Below are 20,927 nucleotides of genomic sequence, written 5' to 3' on the forward strand. Positions count from 1 at the left end.
GGGGAAGAGGGAAGTCTTTCATCTGCAGTGTCAAAACTTATCATTTAGCTTGTAGTAGTGAAATAATTATTCGGAAAGCTAGCAGGCTACAAAATACAACAGTAGGTAATTTTTAATGTTTACATAATTTTGTTTAAAAAAAGATTATGTGAGTACTGAGGTTAGGAATACAACAACTCTTTCTGCCTACTCTCTCTTTTCCTCTTCACACTTGCACTCCATCCCACTGTATGGCTTCTCTTTGGTTTTCTCCTACTTTCTCTGAATTAGTCTTTCCTTTCCCTTCCCAGCATCTCATCTTTTTTCCCTTTCTTTCTCTTTTGTTCTGAGTTTGGTTTCTTCTTGGTAAAATAGCACTTCACACAGTGAAAGGAAACTTACTGTTTGTTACTTGTTTGTTAGTTTCTCTCAAAATTTTCCACATGCAAAGCCTTCTGAATTTGATACAGGGGGAAAAGTGTAATTATAGTCCATTTCATATGGCAATAAATTCTTTATAAATGAAGCATGTTGCAGAGAGAATTTGACTATAATTGTGTAATCTTTAGTCAGTTTCCTCTGAGGTAGTTCCATGTGTAAAGCACTATTACCCTGCAACGATGCCTTGGCTGCTGTCCCATTTTCCACCAACCAAAGTGCATCCGGACTGGAGGTAGATAACAGATATAGGAAAATGGTGTTGGAGATTACCTACAGTTGACTACATAGCCAGGGACTCATTACACATATTTAATATTGTGGTGAGAAGGGAGAATAGCCATATTAATATCATAAAATTATGGTAACAATTGTTACGAGTCAGGATTGTATCACTATATTTGTATATGACTACTTCCTAAGACAAGTTGCTCTTGCAAGCCAGAGCCCAGCTAAATTAAGATACAGGATGTTACAAAATTACCCTCTGTCTCTTTAAACTTTTCTGGTGGGTGTGTCTGATAAGAGATGAAGTAATGGACCATAAACGCACACCCCAATGTCATATTATAACCAAGCTCTTTGCATCAGTTAATACACATTACCAAATGTCTGGCAATAAAGGTAAGTTGAGAACCAAGAAGTGTTAGAATGATGCACTATATACTACACTCTAACCTTAAACATATGGTCCTTTCTGTTTTAACTTTTCTAACTTTTTCCACTCTAAATTTTTTTTTTTTTAAAGGAAATATATAGTTTCCCACAATTTAATTCCATGTTTTTAAACACACACACACACACACACACACACACACACACACACACACACGGTTGAAATGGCATTTATTGAGGGCTGTTGCATGGGAGATGAAAGTTTGGGAACAACCTCTGGTCTCTCTCCAGGTTGAGGGTTCACGGACCGTAGGGAAAGATGGTGTTGATGGCATCATCCTTTAACAGCCTCTTGTGGCTAGTCAAAGCATGTCAGTTTTGTAGGATACATTAAAGCAGCTCAGTATAGTAGAGAAGCTCTGGATTTTAAGACAAATTGGGACACAGGATAAAATAAACTTTCATATTAGTGTAGTGGCTGTCTGTAGAAATAGCAATGATTGCTCACTCAGTGATTGCTCATACTGAGCTTTGGACACTGGAAATGGTTTTGTTGAAAGAAGGAAACATTGTTCCAGATACCGGGAATACCCAATCTCTCTAAAAATATCCTAACTTCAAGCTGGGTAAAGATTTAATCTGAATCATAACCTATATCACAGGCAATGTCATTGCTGGGCATTATTCAGAATGATCGTGTAGACTTTAACCTATGACCCTCAGACAAATGTTCTATCAATGGAGCCATATGGACCATCATTCTGTGTTAATACCCAAAGACCCCTCTAACAATGTGACATCCTGAGAAGTCCAAGTTTACCTTTAGACTCCATCTTTTTGTTATGGGGTAAGGAGGAAAGGGCTGCATGTTATTATCTGGAGAGGCTGCATCACAACTAACAAAAGGAACCAGTCTGTATTACAAGAGGTACAGAACCTAGTGAGTATGAACATTAAGGCCTGATCCAAAGCCCTCTGACAGCAAGAAGAGTCTTTCCACTGACTTTGGTGGGCTTTGAATCTGGCCGTTACTGACTATTCTATCTTACATGGAAGCTTTAAATACTCAGATTAAAGATTAATAAATGAATTAACCTACATGGTTCTTTTTTCACATTATAGCCTAGACACTAACCTAAGAAAAACTTAGTATTTTGGAATCTCAAGAATCAAATTTGTCAGCAAATAAAAAAAGTAAAACGACCAAAAAAAAAAACCTGAAAAAAACCCTTAGTTTCTTTATAGCACTTAAGAAAGAACTTTGCATTCATCATATAAAAACTCATTAGATATGATGTTATTTGCTTTACCAGGTTATCAAGCATTCGCATAAGGGCTTCAAACTCCTGCTCTCCAATCTGCCATTTTGGATGGGATACAGTACCCTCAGCTGCTGGAGACTCAGGAGAACGAGATTTGGCTTTGTATTTTCCAGGGTCTAACAGCACTAAGTTGTCAGGCCCACCTGCACTGGCCAGGGTACGTACCTTAAAAATAATTAAACCACATTTTAGTTTAGATTGAAACTGTCACTTCTTAATCATTCAACTATCCATCTGTTTGAAAGTTATGTATCATGTTGTTATAGACAGCAGATTCATTATATATTAAGATTCTTACTTGAATCTCACAGGCAACTACTAGATTATGAATATAGTAGAAAGCCTCTTCAACGGTCTCCCCAACTGATACCAAGCCATGGTTTCTGAGAATAAGGACCTAGAAGAAATAGACATTGCAAGGAATATGAGCTGCTACAAGAAACGCACCTGCCAAGAACTAAACAAACATACCTCCCTTCCTTCCCATTTCCAATTTAAAAAAAAAATCGCTATTTTCTTTTAATATTGACCTATGTATGGAATAACTGACCTTGCTTTTAGGTCCCAAATTTTTCTGAATTAACACTTTTTCTTCATCGTCAACCAGAATACCATGGTAGTCATGATAGGCCACTTCTCCAAGAGAGAGTGCTTCTGGTGAAATTGGCAAGAGACCACACTTCATTGCAGAAACCTGAGAAACATAACAGTAGATTTTGAGAGAGAAGTAAATAAAAACAAGAAGTCATTGGTGTACATTATATACACTAATGTGTGAAGTGGAGGGTGAAATTTCATTGTTAATATTTAAATACAACTGAGACATTTAAAAGCAGGAGAACTGAAGATTGGTCAGAAGACAAGACAGAAATGTGAAAAGATTTAGAAAATCAGCCTCTTATCCTTAATTCATGCTCTCTTTTAAGTGAATATTTTAAAATACAAGATTATAAGTGACAAGCTTTCCTGTAGCTTATTACACAAAATCATGGTTAAAAATAACAACCATTTTTAAAGCTTAAAATCCTCAGAATATTATCCAAAATTAGGAACTTACTCAATTTGGGTCTTGTTATCCACCTTAAAATCATTTTATTGCTGTTCTGAATCAATTTAATAAGAAAAATATCAAAATAAGAACTGCAGTAAAGCAATTTCCTGAATATTTGAAACTCAGTCACTGGGTTGGCTCCTAAAAAAAGCTTCTGAGGTGGATTTGATAATGATTTATAACTAGTTGTTCTTGGAGATGGATAAAAACAGGGATCTACAAGTCAACATGGGCATCACAAAGCCCACTGTTTGAGATCAATGCTGCTACTTGTGCTGTGAATCAGTTACAGATGTGCTACCAGAACAAAATGTAGATAGGGCGCAAGTACTCCAATACATAGCATATATATGCAGAAAATATTACGAAGTGCGCCTTACTGGGCCACTGGAAGACACTTTACCTTGTTATGACCCATTGACTGAAAAGGTTCTATTACAATTTGTCATTTGTCTAGTGTTACTTCTAAATGTTGATCCAAGATTTCATATTCATAAACAACATTAGCACAGATAGTGTCAATTTCTACAGTACGGCCCAATTTTGCAAGCACTCACAAGGCAGGAATACTCACACGCTCATTAACTATTTGACTTCAAATAGGACTCCTCATTAGAATACTGGTTTCAGGGGATCAAGCCCTTAAACTACAAAGTAATTCTATGACTACTTGGGACCAGCTACACTTCTCTTAAAATCTACAGTAAGAGGAACTGCTTACCGCTGCCCCTGCTGGTGTATGGATATGAACAATGCATTTAACATCAGGTCGAGCAGCATAAATTGCAGAGTGCAACGTAAAACCAGCTTGGTTTACTCCCAGGTTAGTGCTTCCACGATCAACTATATCTCCTTGAATATTGATTTTAACCTGACAATATAAGAAAACATTGTAATAAAAAGTTTTATAAGTTATTGTTGTCCCAAATGTATTTAATTTAGCATCTTCCTATAGCAGTTTTAAAAATTATATTATTGTATTTTAACAGTATCATACTACATAACAGTATGTTACATATAAATGTATATAAACCAATGTCATTAACAGCAACAATATTAAGCTTTAAGATCAATATATTTTAAACAGCTGTAGAATTGGTCTACAGTAACACAAAATGAGCTTTCTATATCATTGCTCTTTTGTAAGAAATCAAATCCATTAACAAGCAATTGTATAAACAAATTATTTCCCCCCTCTACATTGTTCAACTTTCACTCCCTTGATTCTTGTGATGACATTTCCACTAGCTCTTCACTGATCAGAGTGTCTTTCAGCCTAGACACGGCCTGAATTACTAATGTAAAAACACAAGCAAGGAGAAAAAGCCTTTTAGAACACTAACACAAAACCTTTCAGTCCTCTTTTATACATCATAATGCAGCAAGAAAGAGTACAAGCTCACTTCTTTGCCTATTTCTTTTCAGGTCACTTTTTTTAGCTGCTAATAATAAGGTTCCCTTAACATTCAGCTCCTGGAATGTTATTCAGGCCCCTCTTTTTCCTCATTGATTAATCCCAAATATAGAAAGAAAGAAATCTGATCCTTTTTATACTTGATTTCTTTTTCCTTTCTGGCTGCAAACAAGTATCTACAGGCTGTCAATAAATCTTGAGACTATGAACAGAATACTTTACTTTGGTCTTTGATTGGCAACTAAAGCTGTCTTTGAAAGTCTGTAGACTCTTTATATGTAAATTGGACCATCATTAGTGTTTAATTTTAAGAACCTTCGATACTAGTTGATTAAGAAATGCAATTAAATTCTTGTCCTCTAGGCTTATTGGGATACCCCATAGCCACAGATTTGTATTGAATGCTCGGTTTTCCAGAAGTTCAGACTGACAGGTAATGTCTTGATTTTCTTTAATTGCAGACAATAATATACAGAGTTCAGTTATTTTCCCTCTTTTCTCCTTTATCCTGTTCTCAAGCCATACTAACACCAGTTTAGACAGAACTATGCAGTTTCCCAAAATAGTGTCAGAGAGGACTAGGACATCTAGTTTGGGGATCTGCGGCTACTACAGGCATAAGTAATGAATTAGTCTTAGTGCTAAATTATTTCAGCATTGCCATGGATAGTACCATGGCTTTATGTCCTTTTGAGGGGTGCTGCAGTATGCAAGCCTCTGAGTCACTGCTGGATCTTCCTCGAACTTGATGAGAAGTAAAGCAGTCTTGCATCACTAGGCTTTATTTTATTTATTTAAAGAAATTTTTAGTTGCAGAGGAGGCTTCATAACACTACCCTCCCACAAGCAATATCTGAAAGTCACATGACAAAAACAAAATTATAACCTTTGACACAACTGTGCCAACTTGATTTTTCGGCTATCTGTCACCACAGTCCCATTGCCCTAGGTGTAGGCCTGTTATTATGCACTATAATTTATTTTCAACAAGATCTGGAAAAGAGAATATATTTGGTTAATCCAAATCTATTGTCTTTCTGTAATCCAGAATTAAAGGCAGCAAAGGAAATACTTAGCACTTCATGTCTTGAAATCACTGCAAAATCATTAAACTATAAATATATATTAAACTACAAAACAGGTACTGTAAGTACATGAAGAAACTGAGGAAGAGAGATTACAGAAATTGCCCAAGGTAACAGACGGAATTAATGTTGGAGAAAGGACTAGAACTCAAGAATTCCCCATTCTCAGTCTTGTGCAGTTTTTATGTAATTAATACCTCAAATTAAAATTTAGGATAATATAGATTTATTTTAGTATATGAAAAAAAACTAAGGACCAAGAGTTTATACTCAAATTACAATCTGAAATTTTATGTCCATTAAAAGAGAAGTATTTTACTTCCAGCATGAAGGACACTGAAATCAGTCAAACTTTTTTAAAAAACATGCAACAAAACTGTTCTGGCCATGAGAATGCAGCAGAAAATAACTTGTAGTATTTTCTAAAACATGCTTATCTAAGTTTAACATACATATATGCTAGACAGAATTTAGATGTTTATATCCATGTTCTCTTGGTATAGAAATAGAAACTAGCACTTACCAAACTGGATGCAGAAACCTCACTATAAAGAAGTCCAAAAGGTACAATCAGGAAGTGCTCTTGCTCAGAACTTACTCTGGCCTAAAAATACAACAAGAGTGAAAGCTAAACCTTTACCAAAAAAAAATGTAATATTTTAAATTAAGTTCTGTTTTGTAAGCCCTAGGAAGTATGCCATACAATAAAATTACAAGAGAGTTGTTGAACACGGGAGATGTACATATTCCAGAAGCATAAACTAACAGTCATGCCATATCCACTATAATTGACATAATTTATTAAACCATAGTACACTTGCTAATAGCCCGTGTTTAATAAGGCCTCAGGGAGGCCCAGGCTACAGTCTCTCAGGCTGATGGAAGACCAAGATGTAAGTAAAACACCAAGGGGGTGCTCAGATCCTACAATAATGAAGGACCGATAACAACCTGGATAGATGAGTGGTTCCCTAATACCCTACGGGAAGCAGTTTTGGAGAAGCAATATAGTCACCCATAGTGTTAGTGTCCTAGAAAAACCTCTGTTTGCCATAGGGAATGTGGGATTATGAAGCAGAAAACTTGTGGAAATTTAAGCAACCCAACTAAAGGGTTTGAACATCTTGACCTGGCTGGGATGAACCCTTTAAGTAAATGACTTTTGATGGTGCTGGGGAGAGTAGCATGCCTGGGGGCTCTCCACCAACTATCCTTCTTTTTACATAGCAATGTTTGGCTCAAGGTTTAACACACAGATGATGGCGTTCATAACTCAAAATTAATTTGTAGTTTGTAAACTGTTGAGGGCAGGAACCATATTTTTGTTATGTTTTTAGAGTGCCGTGCACAAAGTAGCTACGGCCTCCAGATGCTATTGCAGTATTATAACTTATACCAAGTTGTAAAATAAATCAAAGGATGCTTTAAGATGTGCTACTAGCTTAACTGCACACATCAGCAAAAGCAATGGATTATCTGTGCACACCCTTGTACCAGAGATCAAAATAGGACAGTTTTTCATAGTCCCATAGACAACCTCAAACCTCCATCTAAATGATCTATTAGTAGTTTTATGAAACTAAATGGATGATTCTTTTCTTATCTCCTCTTCTACCATTAACCCACATTCCTTTTTTAATTCATGAATTTTATTAGGATCTAACAACCTGATGCTTTCTCAGGTCTATTTACCACGTATAAAAGTGATACTCACACTGAGACCCACAAGCTGCAAGTGACTCTTTAATGTGTCTCCAGTAGCTCTTTGCAGCACATGATATTAAAACACTGTGTGATTTAATTATTAACCAATCAGGATGCTTTTACTATGTTATTAACCAACTGTAGTTGATAAAATAATAATACTTGGTCATTTTGCTATGAGAATATTACACACACACACACACACACACACACAGAGAGTAAATGAAACGAAGTCACACTGCTGTCGCTCTTTTGGGTAACGTTGATCACTAATTCGGCTCTTGAACACTGAGGTCTGCATATCACTGATGTATAACATTAAATTAGAGCTGTTAAGCAATTAAAAAAATTAATCGCGATTAATCACACAATTAAAAAGATTAATAGTGATCAATCGTGCTGATAATAGAATACTATTTATTTAAATTTTTTGGGTGTTTTCTACATTTTCAAATATACTGATTTCAATTATAAACAGAATACAAAGTGTACAGTGCTCACTTTATATTTATTTTGATTACAAATATTTGCACTGTAAAAAACAAAAGATATAGTAGTTTTCAATTCACCTAATACAAGTACTATAGTGCAATCTCTTTATCATGAAAGTTGAACTTACAACTGTAGAATTATGTACAAAAAATAACTGCATTCAAAAATAAAAATGTAAAACTTTAGTGCCTACAAGTCCACTATGTCCTATTTCTTGTTCAGCCAATTGCTCAGACAAACAAGTATGTTTACATTTGCAGGAGATAATGCTGCCCGCTTCTTGTTCACAATGTCACCTGAAAGCGAGAACAGGTGTTCTCATGCCACTGTTGTAGCCAGCGTTGCAAGATATTTACATCCCAAATGTGCTAAAGATTCATATGTCCCTTCATGCTTCAACCAATATTCGAGAGGGCATGCGTCCATACTGATGACGGGTTCTGCTTGACAACAATCCAAAGCAGCGCGGCCCGACGCATGTTCATTTTCATCATCTGAGTCAGATGCCACCAGCAGAAGGTTGATTTTCTTTTTTGGTGGTTTGGGTTCTGTAGTTTCCGCATCAGAGTGTTGCTCTTTTAAGACTTCTGAAAGAATAATCCACACCTCATCCCTTTCAGATTTTGGAAGGCATTTCAGATTCTTAAACCTTGGGTCTGGGCTGTAGCGGTCTTTATAAATCTCACATTGGTACCTTCTTTGAGTTTTGTCAAATCTGCAGCGAAAGTGTTCTTAAAATGAACAACGTGCTGAGTCATCATCCCAGACTACTATAACATGAAATATATGGCAGAATGCAGATAAAATAGAGCCAGAGACATACAATTCTCCCCCAAGGAGTTCAGTCACAAATTTAATTAACGCATTATTTTTTTAACGAGCATCATCAGCATGGAAGGCTGTCCTCTGGAACGGTGGCCAAAGCATGAAGTGGCATATGAATGTTTAGCAGATCTGGTATGCAAATACCTTGCAATGCCGGCTACAAAAGTCCTATGCGAAAGCCTGGTCTCACTTTCTGGTGACATTGGTAAATAAGAAGTGAGCAGCATTATCTCCTGTAAATATAAACAAACTTGGTTGTGTTAGCGATTGGCTGAATGAGACGTAGGACTGAGTGGATTCGTAGGTTCTCAAGTTTTGCATTGTTTTGTTTCTGAGTGCAGCGATGTAACAAAAAAAAAAATCTATATTTGTAAGTTATACTTTCATGATAAAGAGATTGAACTACAGTACTTGTATGAGGTGAATTGAAAAATACTGTTTCTTTGTTTATTATTTTTACAGTGCAAATATTTGTAATAAAAATAATATAAAGTGAGCAGTGTACACTTTGTATTCTGTGTTGTAATTGAAATCAATATATTTGAAAATGTAGAAAAACAGTCAAATATTTAATAAATTTCAATTGGTATTCTATTGTTTAACAATGCAATTAAAACTGCGCTTAATCGTGATTAAATCGTGTGAGTTAACTGCGATTAATCGACAGCCCTACATTAAATGGAATGAGTTTTATGTGGTTCAAAGTCAGGAAATATTATTCCAGAGATCAATTGTCTATAAATGCCAATCTAAGATCCAATGCAGCCAACAATTCAGTTTTTAGATTCCTAACAGTTATCTGAAGATGCAGTTCCTCTCTGGCTGGGCTTTTTACACTGTATCATTCTTGGTAGTCATCTTAGTACTTAAAATGGAAATATAGGATTTATTTAAAGTATCTGCTCACTGGGAAAGTCCTCTCTCGTTCTCAGGGTGGGAACAGCAGTCACAATCTTACATCAGTACAGTTGAGAATAAGGGAAACAGTATAATGCGGGGCACTCAATTTGAAACTGCAGACAATACTGAGCAGTCACAATTCCAATTCTTTTTACACAGACAGGGCTTCCTACGAAAAAGGATGAACTAAAACTAGACAATGTTGTTGTCTGCTTCTAGGAATAAGTACCGTATATACTTGTTCATTACCCCGTTCGTTTATAAGCCGACCCCCCAAGATGGTTAGATAAAAATAGCAAAAACTGTATGACCCTTTCATAAGCCGATCCTGTATTTCAGGGGTTGGCAAACTTTGGCTCCTGGCCCGTTAGGACAAGCCTCTAGCGGGCCTGGACGTTTTGTTTACCTGGAGCGTTCACAGGCTGAGGGGCTCCGTGCCTGTGAATGCTCCAGATAAAACTACAAGGTATTAGATATTCAATTCAATAATTCCATAGAGTTTAAAATCATCAAATTTTGGTGCAGACCCGTTTATAAGCCGACCCCCACTCTTTGATGCATCACTTTTTAATTAATTATTTATTTATTATTATTTTATTAAAAATATTCGGCTTATGAACTAGTATATACGATAGGTCACATTCCAGTTATATAAAGGCTGATGCCTGAGAAGTCAGTCTCTCAGTTCTGGTTTTAGACATTTCAAAACTAATAGTTTGTCCTTTGTTTGAAACATATTTTCTGTATGCAAGGATAATATATAAAACAAATAAGATGGAGCCAAGCAATGAACACATTTACATATCATAGCATAAGAGAAATAAAATAGTAAAAGAAAAAGTCCTTAGTTGCTTATTTTGTTTTAATCATTTAGTTCCCCGTCACCCTCAAGTGCATTTCTCCATTAATGAACCACGTGTCTACATAAAGTTGACTAATTTTCTATACTCCAAAATAGGTTTCAGATTTTAAACTAGCAAATAAATTGATCAATGCATTGTTACATTATATAAGGGATTCTTCTGGGGAAAAGGGGTATTGGAGGGCTAGATTTCATACTATTTTTAGCCTTTAGAAAAAGAAAGAAAGGAAAAAAAAAAAAAGGACCCAAAGTCCATTTACTTCAATGGGGACTGAATCCAGTGCCAAAAGTATCACCTGTTATACAATTACCATTCCAGGATTCCTCCCCAAAAAAGATAATAGAATCCAGGAAGTATTCTTTTCTTTTTTCTAATCCCAATGGTCCAAGATTGATGGAGATCTCTTCACATTTTAGGATATAATTTTTACCTCACCTCCATCTCCTCTAATTTATAGTCTCTACTTCACAGATGCCATTGCTCAAGTACAGCTCCTTTTATAATAGACACTTACACCACTCTGTAAATCAGTCACCATAGGGTGATTTAAGACTTGCTATTAGCTTAACCTCTACTGACCCAGACATATAAGGAGAGCTATGGTCTTTTCAAAACTCAAGCGATCCCACTTGACTGTGTACCATGTTATCATCTCGTTAATTTAACTGTTGATCAGTCATTAGTGTTTATCCCTCTGCAGGCATTCCAAATCAAACATCCCAGTGGGGACCTGTTCATGTAAGGTCAAGGGAATTCATGCACTTCACACATCCAATATCAGCAAGACCAGCTGTTAAATTTAATGCAAGTACAATATAAAGTCTTCAATTTATAGGACTTGTTTAATTAGTATAAAGTTTTTAAGTGGACAAAACTGTACAACTTTTAAAGCAAACATGCAAGGCAAATACATTCAGTAATACATAAAGACCCATAAAATTAATAAAGCACTTTATCAAAAAGGGAGGTAAGAAACAAAGAGTGTCAACCCCAATCATCTTTGTGCAAATAAGCACAACAGCCCTAATAGTTTTTTATGGTCATTGTTTCATTAACAGCTATTTGGAGGTTATTTTCAACATAGTAGATCAATTTTTCAAAATGATGACACTTCCTCCAATGGATAATAAGTAACGGGTGAACCATATTACATGGTTACACAACAAACCAATAGAGGAAGGAGTCCTTTACATGGAACCATTTATGTTCTGCTGATAAGTCAAGCTTTTAAGGTCATCTACAGATCACTATTTATGATGCTCTATTTTATATGAGTGGTACAAATATTAGTCTATAAGTTCTCACCATTTAAGTTTGCCTGCTCCCCCTACTATTAGCCATAAATAATTTACTTATACAGAATTCTGCAATCCAGGAAAAGAAATGAAGGTAGTGAGAAAAATGGACTTTTAGGAGAAGTTCCTGATTGGCAAGACAAAGATCTGATCTTGAATGTCACAGATAATTGAAAGTTATTGTGAGAACAAAAATTCCTTCATCTCTCCCCATCTTAGCAATGCCACTTGCATAAAATGAACAGTTTTCAGAAGTATAATCTGAAAGAGGGGAACAGAAACTGCTCTCCCATATAAAGCAAAATACTCATGAAGATACAATTTAGAGATGTAATAAATTAATTTGAAGCAACTTAAGAAGAATGGCTCTAGATTTGGGCAAAAAGGTGAGTCTGGTTCAAGCTGAAATGTAAGGAGAAAATTGAATTGCAAACACTGATCTTTGAGTCAGGCACTATGAGGAAAGCTTTCTTTGCTACCTTTTATGGTTCAAATCGATAGTTTTGTTATGTATATTGATAGCATTTCAACATTTATAATCAAACTATTTAGATATAGTGCTTTTCCCCCCTCAAGCTAGTTACCGGTTGTTATCAGGAAAGACTTGTTGGCATCCTTTAGTCTGCAAGAGACGGTGGGAATTGCAGCCTATGATGTAGATGGTTTGCAATGTCTCATGTGACTGAATAGACCAATCCGAGATTTGCATGATCTTTGGCAGTTATTGCGAATGTACATATCTCAGATGGGAGCTGCTTGCTTCCTACGGGCTGTTTTCTCTTCAAGCTATAGGAGCCAGCTCCTGTCATGGACTTTGATACCCTGATGGAGATGATGGCGCCACTTGTTACGATCACTTGCCAAGATTTCCCATTGGTCAGGATCAATTCCAAATTCCTTCATAGCTCACTTGCATGTGTCTTTATAGCAAAGCTTGGGACGTCCCGTTGTTCTTGTTCCCTATGATAGCTCCCCATATAGCACGTCTTTGGGTATGCGTCCATCTTCCAACCTCAGATGACACAGCCAGTGCAGTTGTCTTTGCTTGCTCAGGGCTGTCACACTTGGTAAATTTACCCTTTGAAGAACCTCTGCGTTGGTGACTTTATACTGCCATTTGGTGTTGAGTATGAGGCGTAAACAAAGTAGGTGGAAACTGTTTATCCTTTTCTCCTGATGAGCATAAGCTGTCCATGTTTCCCCACCATCCATGTGTGTGCAGATGATGCAAGGTTGGTACACTAGCATTTTGGTCTTGATGGTAAGCTTTGAGTTGTTCCATGCTCTTTTAGTTAGTCTGCTAAAGGTGGTGGTAGCCTTTCCAATGCAAACATTTAGTTCTTCATCCAGTGAGAGATAGTGGTCACTGTAGAACCTAAGTAGCTGAACTTTTGGACTAAATTTAGCTGGTTTGCATTTAAGGTACTTGAAGGATCTTGTGGAACCCCCTGTCCTAATACAACCGTTTTCTTGATGCTGATGGTGAGAGCAAATACCTGACAGGCACTTGAAAGGTGGTCCATGAGTTCTTGTAGTATATCTTCATTGTGGGCTATGAGGGCAGCATCATCAGTGAAAAGAAGTTCCATTATTAGCATCTTTTTGACTTTGGTCTTTGACTTAAGTTGGAACAGGTTGAAGAGTTTCCCAGCTGATCTTGTGTGGAAATACGCTCCATCTTTCATGTCCTTAAACGCACAGTTCAAGAGTACCGAGAAGACGATTCAAAAGAGTGTAGGGGCAAGAACACAGACATGATATTTTCTCTGCGTCCACTCCAAGAAAAGTGCAGAGAGCAAAACCATTGTATATCGTCTTTGTGAACCTAACCAAAGCATTTGACACAGTCAGCAGAGCAGGTCTGTTTGCAATACTAGAAAAGACAGGATGCCCACCAACCCTGTTAAGTCTTATATGTTCATTCCACAACAATATGAGAGCAACTGTCCAGTTTGACGGGTCCACTTTGGACAAGTATCAGGAAAGAAATACAGTAGAACCTCAGAGTTATGAACACCAGAGTCACAAACTGATCGGTCAACCACACAGCTCACCTGGTACCAGAAATATGCAATCAGGCAGCAGCAGAGACCAAAAAACCCAACCAAACAAAATAAATACAGTACAGTACTGTGTTAAACAAACTACTAAAAAAATAAAGGGAAGTTTAAAAAAAGATTTGACAATGTAGGAAACTGTTTCTGTGCTTGTTTCATTTAAATTAAGATGGTTAAAAGCAGCATTTTTCTTCTGCATAGAAAAGTTTCAAAGCTGTATTAAATCAATGTTCAGTTGTAAACTTTTGAAAGAACAACCATAATGTTTTGTTCAGAGCTACGAACATTTCAGAGTTATGAACAACCTCCATTTCCGAGGTGCTTATAACTCTGAGGTTCTACTGTAATGTCTTTATTTTCCATTAGACTGAGCTTGATATGACTGGTAACTACTGCTTATAATATTCTAAAGATTTATTAAGGGATATATATACACTCAACGCCTTCTGGACAATTCTTGCTTGTAAATATTTTTATTACTATATTTGTATCTCCCATATGGGGCTTTTGAAACAGGGGGCTTGATTCTCCAACTCCCTGATTCACAGCTGCCTTGCCTTAGGTCAAGTTAGGGCTGCACAGGGGCAGCCCTAATTTATGTTAGTGGAAGATTGGGTGTAGCAAAGCTCTACTCTGCCACTCTTCCTCCTCCTGCCTATGCTCGGCCCCTGGAATGCCCCCAATAGGGTCCTGCCTCCCCCTTTATACAAGGGGATTTGTGGGTGGATGGCTGACACAACAGGTGGTGGAGCTGCCTTTGTCAGATCTTTGCTAGTGGAGAGTTCCCGGACATAGTAAGATGCTTGCTACAGAAATAGAATAAGAATATTAAGTGAGGCTATTTGGCCCATTTCAGATTTTAAAGAAAATTTGTACTTTTTTCTTTTTAAGGGTCAGAGCTATATGAATGCCAATCTACAATATCACCAGATTTATATTCAACAAAAATCTGACTCTCTTCAATTGGCATTTCTAACTCAAGTCACTAAAAGTGAGGTGTCATCTATCAGTCTCACTTGGTGGAACTAAGGGAAGAGAGTTATCCCACACAAAGGAATCTTTCATGGAAAGGCAAATGGAGAGGAGGGTCATAGTGAGACTAGTTTTCCTTCTCTAACTTTAGAGGTAAGAGGTTATTTTAGATGACTATCAACACAGAAGATCATATATAAAAATTCTTTTACACACAAGGTATGTATTAATAGTCCACTGGTGCACATCATGGAGTGTCTTAATGTTGTCTTTAACACCATGAATATTACTTATCATTGCAGATCATTTGTCAATTAGTAGCTTGTATAGCTATTTCCACTCAATCAATAGCAAATGGATGCTTATTTTAATTATGTTCAGAAAAACACTTGCATGATGGTACTGAACACATACTGCTTCAAAAATGTAACATTCCTCACACATTATCACGATACTCCTCTACTAAATTACTGCCAGGCCTAACCCGAGGAAGACATCTTTAAAAGTGGCCTGAAGAAATATCTTTTTAAACAGTTCTTTAAAAACAACATTGGTGAGGCCTCATCTGGAATACTGTGTCCAGTTTTGGGCCCCACACTACAAGAAGGATGTGGAAAAATTGGAAAGAGTCCAGCGGAGGGCAACAAAAATGATTAGGGGTCTGGAGCACATGACTTATGAGGAGAGGCTGAGGGAACTGGGATTGTTTAGTCTCCAGAAGAGAAGAATGAGGGGAGATTTGATAGCTGCTTTCAACTACCTGAAGGGGGGTTCCAAAGAGGATGGAGCTAGGCTGTTCTCAGTGGTGGTAGATGACAGAACAAGGAGCAATGGTCTCAAGTTGCAGAGTGGGAGGTCTAGGTTGGATATTAGGAAACACTATTTCACTAGGAGGGTGGTGAAGCACTGGAATGCATTACCTAGGGAGGTGGTGGAATCTCCTTCATTGGAGGTTTTTAAGGCCCGGCTTGACAAAGCCCTGGCTGGGATGATTTAGTTGGGAATTGGTCCTGCTTTGAGCAGGGGGTTGGACTAGATGACCTCTTGAGGTCCCTTCCAACCCTGATATTCTATGATTCTATGAACAACAAAAAAACCAAACCCTAACTTACTAACAGGCAGCCTGATTATTTTTCCTTCCCAATATTTCCTTTTAATTTAATACTCAGTAAAAACAGAAATTGGCAAAGAGAACCTAAGTCAAAAAGCAATTAAGGGAGAAAAAAGGTTTGTTTGGTTTCTCCCCTGGAAGAGGTGGATGACTCCTCTGGGAGGTGAGCCTCATAGCTTGAGAAATGATGTCACAAAACACATGCAGCTAAGGAGTCAACTGACCATTTAAATACATGTCTCATACTGTGCTTGTACATCTATCTGAAATGTATTTAATTACTGCAATAAAGTACCAAATTAGTATTTTTACATTGGCATTATTTCCCTTATACACGTGCCAATTTTGCCTTCGACAGTTTTACTACAGTTTTATCATCATTCCTTATACTGACACACATCAGCTTGGAAGGCTCACTGTCACCTCAAGCTTGACATGGCCACAACCAAGAAGCTTCTCACTTAAATCCAGTCTGCTATCCCATTTTTCATTAGGGTTGATAATACTACCATCCTCCTCATAACTTGGGGGTGGGAGGAAGGGTGGATGGAGAGTGGTTAAAATTTAACCCTTCCCTCTCCTTTTCACCTTCCATCTAGGCATTGAAGATGCACTGTTGCTTTTTAATCACATTTCTAAAAATTTCTTTCCATGCTTATTGCCAAATCATTCTTCCATGTCAGAATCAACTCTTGCCTTGAATACTGCAATCTCTCTAGGGACCTTTTGATGCTAACCTTGCCCTCTACAGTCCATCCAAAATGCTGCTGTCAAAATCATCTTTCGTACCAATGTCAGCAACCTCACCGGCTCCCCACTGCACTATGCATCAACTCCAAACTTCTTATAGCCTTGTTTCAGAGACCCTACATCTTTGCCAGCAGCTCCTTTCATGTGCCTTTGTCCTCACTACTCTACCAGTGATGCCAGTCGTTATATACCTACCTCTGTACCTACTCTGAGCCATGAAAGAAGGTATGGATATGTTTATGAACTTTATGCTTAGAAAGGCACCCTTTTACTTCATTCAAGTCTCTCTTACAGTATCAATTCTGTCAGCTAGCCTATCCAAAGTGATGGGGGAGGTATAAAAAAAATTGTTAACAGAACCATTAAGATGTTTATATTCTTTAACAAGAAACTACGCGATCTTATTAGCATCACTGTTGCTTTTCAATGAACCTTTTCCCTTATTTATGACCCTCACTGGTTGTGTCATGGCTGGGCAAGAGCTATTTGTTTTTACAAAGTGCGCACCACTGATTTTAGATACTCAAGAAAATACTTATCAGTAATAATAAATGTCATTATTAATTTAAATAGTAACATTAGTCATCTAAACCAATTGAAAAAAAATTAAGGGCAGCCACTGTAATATGCCAGAATAACAACTTCATATTTGGAATATCCATACACAATTCAGCTCTGTTATGAAGACAATAGACTGGATTTCCTACTACAGCTGTGATTCTAATAATGACACACATTTTAGCCCCTCATCTGGCTCATGAAACCTCCCTGCGCTGCCAGTCATTGTGTCAAGTATTATTATAAGTGCCAGTAATTACTCACTCAGTCACAATGAAGATAGCTGGCAGAGTGTGTTAAGCTAAGTGTTCTAAGATCAAATGTACCAGGGGTTTCTGATTCTCAGAAAGGGTTACTATTGTACTATAGGCATTTTCATAATTTTCAATAATATTTAAATAAATGATTAACAAAAATAGACATTTTATTATATTGAAAAAGAACCCTAAGAAGTTGCCTACTGAATGGTAAATAAAAATTATTCATTCCACTTAAGACATTAAATGCTTGAGCCTTTGAAAAAAAACAAAAACAAAAAAAAACCGTGTTTCATCATGAGGACTTTGGTGTACAGTCTCTTAAGACTCTATTCAAGCTAAACTGGCTGACATCCAAGCTGTTCTATTCTTAATTCTTGACATGCCGTGATGAATCTCTTCTCTATTATACTGTTTTCAATACCACTTCATTTCTGTTGCAATCAATAAGAGAGTGGGAAAGAGATGGAAAATATCTCTCTATAGAACAATTGTTTAGCTATGTGTTGATCCAATACTCACTGTTATATGATTGTAAATAAGCTGAGACCACCCAAAGAGATCTGCTAGTCTGTAGAAAGCTGCTAATTTACATCGCAATAACTTCTCCCCTTTCTCATAAGCAATGGAATCTGACCCTCTAAGGTCATTCACTGGTGTCACCATGCCAAGACCTGAAAAGGAAGAAGAAAAAGTATATGTAAATCATGTGCTCAATATCTCAGTTAATGTCCAACAACATTCTGCCACATCTACTGTAGCTGTTTCTATAATGCTACTGACAGTTGACTGAACAACCAAAGAAGTCAAAAATTATACTTTCTAGCCTCCACCAGCTAGACCTCTGATAATGAGCATTTCATTTTTGCATGGACAGCCCATTTGGTAAAGATTTGTTAAATACAGATAGCACTATTCAGCTGTATTGCAGCTTTATTAGTGACAGTGTATTTTTCAATTAACATATCTAATTTAAAAGGGCTTTAATATAAACCAGGGGTTCTCAAACTTCATTGCACTGCAATCCCCTTCTGACAACAAATATTATGACATGACCCCAGGAAGGAGGACCGAAGACAGAGCCCCTCCGCCCTGGGCAGCGGGGCCAAAACCGAAGCCCGCCCTCCTGGGGATGCGGGGGATGAAGCCTAAGCTTGAGGGCTTCAGCCCTGGGTGGGTGGGGGCTGTAACCTGAGACATGTTGCCCAAGGCTGAAGCCCTAAGTACGGCTTCAGCCCTGGGTGGTGGGGCTTGGACTTTTGGCTTCCGTCACAGGCCCCAGCAAGTCTAATGCCAGCCCTGGTGACCCCATTAAACCCAGGTCACGACCCACTTTGGGGTTCCGAGTCACTGTTTCAGAACTGTTGATATAAACAATATACACAAATAATTATTCTTTATATCACTCCAGCATTTACAAGTTACTTTAACTGATTTGTTTGTTTATTTTTACAGCATCCCTGCAAACAAAATGGGCTGGTATTTCAGCTTGTTCACAACATTGTACCTTCATTTCAAAACTTCCTTAAAAATAATTCAAGTACCCATTACAAGTTGTGGCACGTCTTTACCACAAATGATCCCTGTACTCACTCATGTTTAATGCAGCCATTCCACCTTGTGGTGCCGCTGGGTAGACATTTGGTATATTTGTTGTCATGAAATCTGCAATCTGCTGTAAAGCCAACAAGCCTGTTGGGTTTTTTCCTTTCTTAAACTGTTCCTGGATCATGGATTCCAATTCTTCACAAAAGGCCTAGCAACAAAGTATTGGATATTGTTAAACATCACAAAATTGCAGCACCATAACCAACCAGATTGCTAGCCTCACACATTCCTTCCCTTCTCAGCACTCTTCAGAGGGAAACACTCTGCACACTCCCCCCCGCCAAGTCAGCTGGTGGCAGATTTATTGGGCCTGTTTCTGTCACTTAAAAATTTTGCTCTCCGCAGTTACAAGTGGCATGAGTTTTATCAGCCTTTGCAAACTAACAACTTCCCCCGATCATGAAGAAGGATAATACAATATGTATGACTGTTAGACATGAAGCAGAGAGCTAGAGCTTGCAGGAAGGGGGGACAAACTGAAATAGGGGTATTAGCTGGTGGGATCAATACAACAGGGTTGCTGCCTACCTGAAAGGTGACAACCCTAATTATGACATCACAAAACATGCATACCAATTCTTCTCAGAGAAGACATTTCATGAAAAGTGAGTCTTGTAACCCACTCATTAGCTATGCAAAGACTAAACTGCCAAATGAAGAGAAAGCTATCTGAGCAAAGAGCAGATTTTAGTCAAGGACACATATTTAAGTACCAAATTTAAATCAATCACTTTATCCTCTGGCTTCCCTTCTGGAAACAAAGGGTATCAAAAATCTACTGAATATTTCACTAAGTAATGACATATGAGGAAAAGTTACAAGAGCAAAATATGTCTACCTTGGCTAAACAACAATTAAGAGTTGAAGTAATTACAAATATTTGGGTTTAAAACATTAAAAAGCAAGGAGGAATTTACAATGGAAAAAGGAAGTTCAAATAGGAGCAAACAGATCTAATTAAGTAAAGGAGAAATTTGAGCTGAGTATCAGAAAAGCATCTTCCTGAAGAGCGTGGAACTGTTTCCCAAATAAAATGATGAAACTATCAATTGGGACAATGAAACTCGACTGGACACCACACTAGAAAATTATGCTCTAAGGATCACTCTTACACAGGCAAGGAAATCAAGTAAGTCTTAGGCTACATCTGCACTATGAGGTTGGGGTGTGATTCCCCTGCTCATGTATTCATACTCGTGCTAGTTTTCACCAAGCTAGCATGAGTATAAACAGCAGTGTAGTCACGGTAGCAAGGGTAGCGGCAGTGGGGACATGTAGCCTTAAACATCTCTTAACTTCTGTTGAACGTACTGTATCACAGTGCAAAGTAACCAAAATCAGAATATATAACACTGAGGGAAAATATGGTATTTTCTTACTGGGCTTTGCAGAATCATGGAGACTCTCTTCTTTTGTTCCATCATGTTGAAATCTTGGCGCAGGTCAGGAGCCATATTCCTCTCTCGCAAGTACTCGGGGTTATTTTCATCAACTCGATCAAAATACCTTTCTTTGTGAGGCGCTGTTGTTGGGGGTGGTGAAGTCACCACCGTTACACTGGAATCACCATTCATAGCAGAATTTTAAGTGTCCTAGGGAAAAATCAAACCAAGAAAAAAGTTAGAACCTAG

The 20,927-nt window shown here is 37.5% G+C and overlaps 1 protein-coding gene across 8 annotated transcripts in view; it reads right to left on the minus strand.

Annotated features, from left to right (window-relative positions):
* The window catches only part of ADD1 (adducin 1), a 116,694-nt gene that overhangs the window by 36,941 nt on the left and 58,826 nt on the right, over positions 1–20,927 (minus strand). For all 8 annotated transcript variants that reach the window (XM_024198573.2, XM_024198569.2, XM_024198571.2 and 5 more), the window contains exons 2-9: positions 20,676–20,888; positions 19,282–19,444; positions 18,211–18,362; positions 6,428–6,508; positions 4,127–4,276; positions 2,905–3,048; positions 2,653–2,751; positions 2,343–2,519 (exon numbers count right to left, since the gene is read on the minus strand). In XM_024198573.2, the coding sequence (XP_024054341.2) occupies positions 2,343–2,519; positions 2,653–2,751; positions 2,905–3,048; positions 4,127–4,276; positions 6,428–6,508; positions 18,211–18,362; positions 19,282–19,444; positions 20,676–20,870 (1,161 nt within the window). In that variant the 5' untranslated portion in view covers positions 20,871–20,888. The remainder of the gene's footprint in view (positions 1–2,342; positions 2,520–2,652; positions 2,752–2,904; positions 3,049–4,126; positions 4,277–6,427; positions 6,509–18,210; positions 18,363–19,281; positions 19,445–20,675; positions 20,889–20,927) is intronic.

The sequence above is a fragment of the Terrapene carolina genome, unplaced genomic scaffold (assembly GCF_002925995.2).
Source record: "Terrapene carolina triunguis isolate 2854851 unplaced genomic scaffold, T_m_triunguis-2.0 Scaffold66, whole genome shotgun sequence".
Lineage (NCBI taxonomy): Eukaryota > Metazoa > Chordata > Testudines > Emydidae > Terrapene > Terrapene triunguis.